At 57.0% G+C, this 7,271-nt stretch overlaps 4 protein-coding genes across 4 annotated transcripts in view; 2 read left to right on the forward strand and 2 right to left on the reverse strand.

Moving 5' to 3' along the window:
• The window catches only part of PHSY_004069 (AGC/NDR protein kinase), a gene marked incomplete at both ends in the record, with an annotated part of 16,374 nt that extends 14,155 nt beyond the window's left edge, over positions 1 to 2,219 (reverse strand). The window contains 3 exons of the mRNA XM_012334686.1: positions 646 to 1,014; positions 1,118 to 1,356; positions 2,149 to 2,219. Of these exons, the coding sequence (XP_012190076.1) occupies positions 646 to 1,014; positions 1,118 to 1,356; positions 2,149 to 2,219 (679 nt within the window). The remainder of the gene's footprint in view (positions 1 to 645; positions 1,015 to 1,117; positions 1,357 to 2,148) is intronic.
• Positions 2,220 to 2,454: 235 nt separating this feature from the next.
• PHSY_004070 (hypothetical protein) lies at positions 2,455 to 3,355 on the forward strand (the record flags this gene model as incomplete). The annotated part of the gene is made up of 2 exons (XM_012334687.1): positions 2,455 to 2,639; positions 2,920 to 3,355. The coding sequence occupies 2 exons, from the start codon at positions 2,455 to 2,457 to the stop codon at positions 3,353 to 3,355; spliced, it is 621 nt and encodes a 206-aa protein (XP_012190077.1).
• A 139-nt stretch (positions 3,356 to 3,494) lies between these two features.
• PHSY_004071 (hypothetical protein) lies at positions 3,495 to 6,005 on the reverse strand (the record flags this gene model as incomplete). The annotated part of the gene is made up of 2 exons (XM_012334688.1): positions 3,495 to 4,972; positions 5,945 to 6,005. The coding sequence occupies 2 exons, from the start codon at positions 6,003 to 6,005 to the stop codon at positions 3,495 to 3,497; spliced, it is 1,539 nt and encodes a 512-aa protein (XP_012190078.1).
• Positions 6,006 to 6,122: 117 nt separating this feature from the next.
• Positions 6,123 to 7,160, forward strand: PHSY_004072 (hypothetical protein; the record flags this gene model as incomplete). Its single annotated transcript, XM_012334689.1, has 1 exon — positions 6,123 to 7,160. The coding sequence occupies one exon, from the start codon at positions 6,123 to 6,125 to the stop codon at positions 7,158 to 7,160; it is 1,038 nt and encodes a 345-aa protein (XP_012190079.1).
• Between the last annotated feature and the right edge of the window lie 111 nt (positions 7,161 to 7,271).

Consider the following 7,271-nt stretch of genomic DNA (forward strand, 5'->3'; position numbering starts at 1 on the left):
GAAACGTCGCACCAAATCGCAAATGTTTCCAGGGTCCACGAAACAGACGCCCAAACAACCATGCAACGACGTGAGCCACGCATCGACCGTCGTCAGCAAGGTAAACAGCGGTAGAGACGATGTTTTGGTGGTGCGACCGAAATCGAAAGGCGAGCGCGAACGCAAACGCAAACGACGGAGTAGCAAAAGCAGGAGCAAGAGCAAAAGCATGAGCGGGAAGCAAACGCGAGATAGTCATCGAATCATGGGCGAGAATGCGGGCGTCGAGTTGGCGAGCGTGTGTCGGATATGCCGAAGTGGGAGAGGCGTCGAGTTCGTCGGCGTACGGACCGTGATGAGAAAGAAGTGCCGAAACAGAGATAGGATCGGATCGAAAAAGCATGTGAGCGGCGGAAGCAGCAATGACGACAAATCGGTGAAAGCGGTATTGTGTTGAGATCAGAGAACGGGGAAACGGTTCAAAGAAGAGAGGAATCAAACTTGGTCAGTAAACGGCGACAACAGCATTAGGAATGCAACGATGCGTTCCGACGGCTCGAGAACAGAGTTACCGGCAGTGCCGAGTGTGCAGGTCACGGTTGCTTCGAAGCTACCTTCCTCCGTCTCGCTGTCCATCATCACAGGAGTCACCATATCCCTACTTACCGAACGTATCCGCGCTGAGCTGGCTGCGCGTAGCTGCTTTGCTTGCAGAGCTGGAAGTGGACGGAGGACCCGGCGACGGCGCCGAGGCCGTGTTGGTGTCTTCCTCCTGCACATCGAACAGGTTGCGGCTGCCGCGATCTGCGACCGATCCTCGATGTGATCCGCCGCCAAGCGACGAGACGCGCGCGTTGCTGGCTCTGCGGCCGCCGCTGCTGCTAGTCGAAGCTCCATCGATGCTGCCATCGTCATCAAGATCAAAGATGCCGGCTGTGCTGGAGAGGCGGGACGTCCTACGAAGATCCGACGACGACGCCTGCGAGCTAGCCGACAGCGAAGGGTTGCGACTGCCTTGGTCTTCTTGGCCGTCACCTGGAGCAGAGCTGATAGAAGACATGTTCGACGCGGGGCTTCAAGGCAAGTGGCGCTTGACTAAGCTGCTGCTGCTGCTGCTGAAGAGAGCGCGCGCTCCTACCGCAAACGGTGGGCTGCGCAGCTATGCAGCTCGCCGTCCCCGATCGTTTCCTACAACTGTAGCATCCACGAAGGGCAGAAAGAGCAAATTTGCAGAGGCGGTCAAAGTCCGCGAGCTTCGAGTCGGGCGATGGAGCTGGCAAAACGCAGCTGGCGTCGTTCACGATGGCGCGTCGACGAATGAAAGTTGATGTACGGGCAACTGCAGAATCAAGGGCAGTGCGCTGCGAGAAGTCGATGCTAGAGGAGGAAGAAGAAGTATGCAATCGTGGTTGGAGGTGGCGGCGAAGTTAGGGTGAGGGTGATGAGGTGTAGACGGTGATCACAATGAAGATGCGAATCGGAAGAAGGCCAAAGTGATCAACGGTACCGTTGAAAGAGGGCCTTTCGCCGTGCCATCCGTGCATCAGCACCAAAGTGCTCAAGGCGGCTTGGCTTCCTTTGACGCCGGCTTCGGTGGAGAATTCTGTGACAATTTAGGCTTACAAGCAAGGAAGTGCCTGAGCCGGGCGTGTGACACACATCCTGGAGAGGCTGGGGAGAAGAGGAATCGCTTCGACCTTAGCCGAGGATGGTGGGTCGAATTTCAGTTTTAGCGTGTCCTGCGACCGTAAATTTGGCTGCAGATACACCACCAACGGCCGCTGATCTCCTGACACCACACACCACACCGTCGGAACCCGACACCATGCGACCCACTAGGCACCAATGCAGCAAAGCAGCTCCCATAGAAACGTATACGATCAACCTAGACGTCCTCGACGATCTTCGACCAAGCATCAGCATCCCCTCCATACGAGTGGGGTTTTTTTTGGCATGGACCACTGGCGAATGGATTTTGAAACTCAGATCGAGACGGAGGACCCTTGGAAAAGTACTCAGCGACCAGAAGCCACGTCTCGCTGCTCGCCCTGCTCTTCAGCTTTGCTTCGGCTAAGCATCCTGCTTCGGCGCAACCTAAAATGCATTTTGATCATGCAGCACACCGCTTCTCTACATCTACGCCTCGCGGGCTCCTTAAGCGGAGGTTACCTGCAAGCTTCCTCTCGCTCGACCTCCTCGCGTCGGCTTGCCTCGGGCCCAGTATCCTCGTTCCCAGCCATTGTCCGACGCCCTTCGACGACGCGACAAGACCGTCGTCCGCTTTTGGTACAGTCACAGAACGATCCCGGTTAGCGCAGAAAGTGCGGGGTATCGTGGGGATATAGGCCCGAAGGTTCTTCCGCCTCATCATCTTCCGTCCGTTCAGTAGTACAGTATGGCAAGCAAGTCTGATATAAGAGACGGCACGATGTCGAACTTCTCCGGACGACCACTGAAGTCCAGTCTCGGTTGGCGATGCTGAGCCGTGTGAACACTACTTGGATGGTACGTATACCGCGCGATCAGGCATGGAAAGCCACTCCTCGGAGAAGAAAAAAGCGGCGAGGCTTGCAAGAGGCGGTACGGCATCGTCGTGTCACATCACAGCAGCAAGGTGGACCGCTGTCCGCCTCGGCTCTGCGTCCTGGCGAGATCACAAGGTGGGTGCCGAGATATCCATCGCTGGCATGCGTTCTCGCCGCATGCTCCCTGCAGCGCGGCATCTCTTCAACACGGCGGGACCATGCGTTGAACGCGCGTTCTTGACGGTTTGCGCGAGGAGCACCCTGATCCAAGACGCAGGTCTAACATTTTGAACCTGATAATCTTTCTCGGCGGATCGACGTGGGGGATCCGCACTCGAAATCCAACCGATGTGGTGCTTCCAAAACCTCCACGCAACCACAACCTCGTCTCGAGTCTCATCGACCTCCTCGACAGGCACCCTCGATTTCGACGAACGTCAGCCAGTCCGGCTTCTGTCTGCGAGGCCACTACCGCGCATAATATTCCGACCATGGTGCGTCAAGAGGTGTTGCTGCTCGACATCGCCCCCGACGCAAACCTCATCAAGCAGTACATCGACCACCACGCACCCGGCAACGTTCCGCCAGCCATCGTCGACTCGATCCGCTACCCGGGCTCTGGCGTGCTCAACATGCGCATCTTCCACTTTGCCGATCGGCTCGTCATGATCATGGACGTCGAGGATGACTTTTCGTTCGAAAAGAAAGCGGCGAGCGACGGCGGCAACCCAGACGTCGATCGATGGGAGACGTTGATGGAAAACTTTCAGAGGGAGATCAAGGATCCGGAGGGAAAGCAGACGGGCAAATGGAAGCGAGCTGAATTGTGTTTTGACCTCAGTCAACATTGAAAGCCTCGTAAAGCGACACAGTGTAGAGATGCGGGTTTAGATTACGATGAGGATGTCTATGAAACGGTAGCAACTGTTACTCTCGCTGTACTTGTACAAGATAGATAAGGATCCCAGCGGTGAAAGGTGCATCTACGCTCTACTTTACGCGCTTGATCACCTGCTCGTTCAACCCGATCAGCGCCTGCTTGGCCTCGGAATCAGGCAGCACATCCAGATGCGATCTCGCCCTCCTCGCGTGCTCCTTCGCCAATTCCGCCGTCCTCTGTAAACCCTGACTTCTATCTACCAACCTCAACATCTTCTCCACATCTCCCTCACCCTCGAACCTTCTCGCCACCAGCTCGTGGATCCCTTCCCCTGGTAGCTCCTGCCAAGCATACAGCACAGGAGCGGTAGCCAATCCCAACCTGAGATCAGCTCCACCGGACGGTTTTCCAAAAGCGGCCGAGGTGGATTGGAAATCGAGCAGATCGTCGACGAGTTGGAAGGCGATGCCGAGGTTTCTACCGTAGCCGTAGGCTGCGTCTCTGATGGTGCGCATGTGTTCTGCGACGGAGGGGGGAAGGTTGGCTTTGGAGATGGCGTCGGCTCCGCAGCCGGCGAGGATGACAGAGGCACGTGTGGATTTGGCGATGAGAGCAGCGGTCTTGAGGTAAGTCTTTTGGAGGTAGAGCGAAAAGTGGGCTGGTGTGGGTTGATTGTAGGTCGAGACTGCGTGATCGACTGCCTTCTTGGCTTCAACGTCGGAGAGACCCATGGTGTGCGCTACGAGGCCTTCGGATTCCCAAATGTTGGCGTGCGTCGGTGTTCCAGTACTTTCGCTAGACTCGGCGGCAGAAGCAGCCTGCGACTTGAGCTGCATCACCTCGCCCTCGACCAGGTTGGCAATGACGGTGGCGAGCAACTCGACCACCTCGGCGTCACGAAGACGAGCCAGTGCGACGGAAGCACGGCCGAGCAAGAAATCGCCTCCCAAGATGCTGAGCTTGTTTCCGAAGGCTGAAGGAGCTGAAGGCGCACCGCGTCGAAGAGGCGATGCATCGATGACGTCGTCGTGAAGCAGCGATGCGACGTGGATCATCTCGGTGATCTCGGCGAGCCTGCGCTGCGTGGGCAGAATGGCGCCGGTGGTGGAAGCGAGCGCTGCTGCTGCGCTTCCATCCTGCGCTGATGATGGAGGAAGCGATCCCTCGATGCTCTCCATGTGCGGATTGAAGTCGTTGAGGACGCTTCCCGGTGAGAGCGGCTCGTTGATGCCCATGTCACGCTCGATCGACTTGCCCGTATCGCTGCGCTGCGCTGAGTTCTGCGCCTGCGAGAGCAGTTCAGGGTAGAGAGGCGAGAGACCGTTGACGGCTTTGCTCATGAGCAGGACGATGAGCGGTCGAACATGCTTTCCCTCCGCCTGAAAGTAGTACTTTGCTATCGTGTCCAAGCTTGGGTGACCCGAGCCGAGGAGCGAGGAGACGTTGGAGCGCAAGGACGAAAGTTCGGACGAGACGAGCGAGAGCGGGTCCTGGATGATGGGTGTGGATGGTGTGGTCGATGCTGACGAGGAAGAGCTGCTAACTGACGCACCGAAGAATGCAGCCGCAGAGGATGAGGAGGATGAGCCTGAAGATGAAGCAGAGGAGGACGAAGAGGAACCTGCGGGAAACTGAGCGAGTTGGTCCTGTACGAGGCTCTTTGCCTGGTCTATGGCTGATGCCCAGCTGGATTGAGCACGAGCGGCTGATGCTGTCGCTGCGAGCGCTCGTGTTGGGAGCAAGGAGCGTGGACGTGCTCTAGCGACACTAGAAAGCGCGGATCTCGGCATTCTTGGGGCCATTGCGGCGGCTGCGGAGAGACAAAGGGCGGCTGCTTTTGGTTGGGTTCGCCACGTCAATATCTGAGCGTCGAGCGTCCGTGCGTCCAACTTGACGAGGCGACAGCGACGGCGTAATGGGCACGATTTGTAACGCTGAAGGGATGCTGAAAGGCAGCAGGTGCAGTGTGATTGTTGTGACACTCGAGTGGTTGTTGGTGAGAGACGATAAGGACGGTGTAAGGAGCGACAAAGTCTCAATCAGAGTGACTTTGCGTGCCGAGGTGGAGATCGACACTCGTTTTTCAGAAGAAATATGTCACCGACGGATTTTGTTTTTGAATACCGATCCGCATATTGCGCTCTGCTGCCTGTCGAATATTTTCCGGAAGAGGTTCCTATCGTTCCGCCGCTTCCTGCTGCAAATCGGAACTGAACGGTCGCGGACAGACCGAACACGTTAGTCAGCCTGGAAATTTTGTGGGAAAGGGACGTAGAACTTAGGTCTAACAAGGATGTTCGAATTTCAGATGCTTCTCGGGCGGATCTTGCTTGCAAGGCGGGAGCGATAAAAATGGATCGAAGAAAGTGTCGCATTTTTGGCTTTTTGGCTCTCACGATGCGCTTCCGCCTCCTGTACCACCAGCACCATCAACCTCAACCTCGTCAACCTATTTCATTCCGTATCCTTGCCCCACCCGGTGCAGGAGAGTCACCTCACTCTATACAAACGAGATGAGAGCGACAGCCGTCTCCAACTTTGCATACACAGTAAGTCTCACTTTCGCCAACCATTCGAGCTGTTCTGCGACCATCCTCTGACGCCTTCTCATTGCCATGCATTTTCTGCATCGACAGGCACGCATACTCTCGCAAAGGAGGCTCGTACGTGTTCAGCTCAAGACAGAAGTCCCCGGTCTCGGTAGCGCCGGCAGCCTCGTGCTCGTCCAGCCAGGGCGCATGCGCAACGAGCTGCTACCCAAGCACAAAGCCGTCTACCAACCTCTCCCCACCCCCTTCCAACTCTCCAACGAAAAGGCCAACGTATCCTTGGTCGAATCACAACTCGAATCTGCACAGGCAGCACTAGAAGTCCAACAAGCCAGAGACGCTCTGTCCAAGGAGCTCGGTCCTCTCCAGTTGCTGAGCCTGCGAAGGAAGCTCGAAGTCGCTCCTCCCGTCGTCTTCGCCCGACAGACAACCACCAAGTTCAGACCGTCGGCGTCAGTGAGCGGCGAGACGGACCTGCCCAAGCCTGCACTTGGTATCCAGGGAAGCATCTCGACCAGCGACGTTGTCGACTTTTTGAGGCAGCAAGGCGCATTCGACCTCGAGACCGACTACAGCGAAGAAGGAAAGCCGGTACAGCTCAACAGGCTGACGCTAGCGCAGATCAACACCGCTTGCGATTTTGTGCTGGTCGCTGAATCGCAGAACGAAACCGACTCGGTCGACAAGCTCGGCCGCATCAAGAAGACCGGTCGATACACGCTCGTCGCTCACATCTTGCCGTCCAATACCCGCGCTCGCGTTCCCGTCATTGTTCGACCCACCGTCGCCTCTTCGACCACCGCTTCCACCGCATCAGCATCCGCACCAGCTTCTTCCGCCATCATGTCAGGCCAGACGCGCGGATACGCCACTTCCACAAAACCCACCAGCATGGAGTCGTCGATGCGCTCCAAACTCGAAGCCGAATTCGGTCCGCAAGTTGAGGTCAACATCCGCAACGATTCGAGCAAGCACGCCCACCACGCCGCCATGGCTGCGCAGGGCGGCGGCAATGGCGAGACGCACTTCTACGTGCACGTCGTCTCGGACAAGTTTTCGGGGATGACGCAGATCAAGCGTCACCGCGCGGTGAATGCGTTGTTGCAGGGCGAGTTCGATCGCGGGTTGCACGCGTTGAGCTTGAGGACCAAGACTTGGAAGGAAGAAGGCAGGACCACGCCCGGGGTTCAAGCTGAGGGAGAGCAAGAAAGCACTGTGAGCATTTAGATGAGAGACCCCGCGCGCGTGCATTGAGGAGGAAGAGGGAGGGTTTCAATGTAGTTTAGGTTCACTTGGAATCGAGGTCTTTCGCGGGTTTGAGCACGCACGCGGGGGGGG

This window comes from Pseudozyma hubeiensis (assembly GCF_000403515.1).
Source record: "Pseudozyma hubeiensis SY62 DNA, scaffold: PHS38, whole genome shotgun sequence".
NCBI classification, from domain to species: domain Eukaryota; kingdom Fungi; phylum Basidiomycota; class Ustilaginomycetes; order Ustilaginales; family Ustilaginaceae; genus Pseudozyma; species Pseudozyma hubeiensis.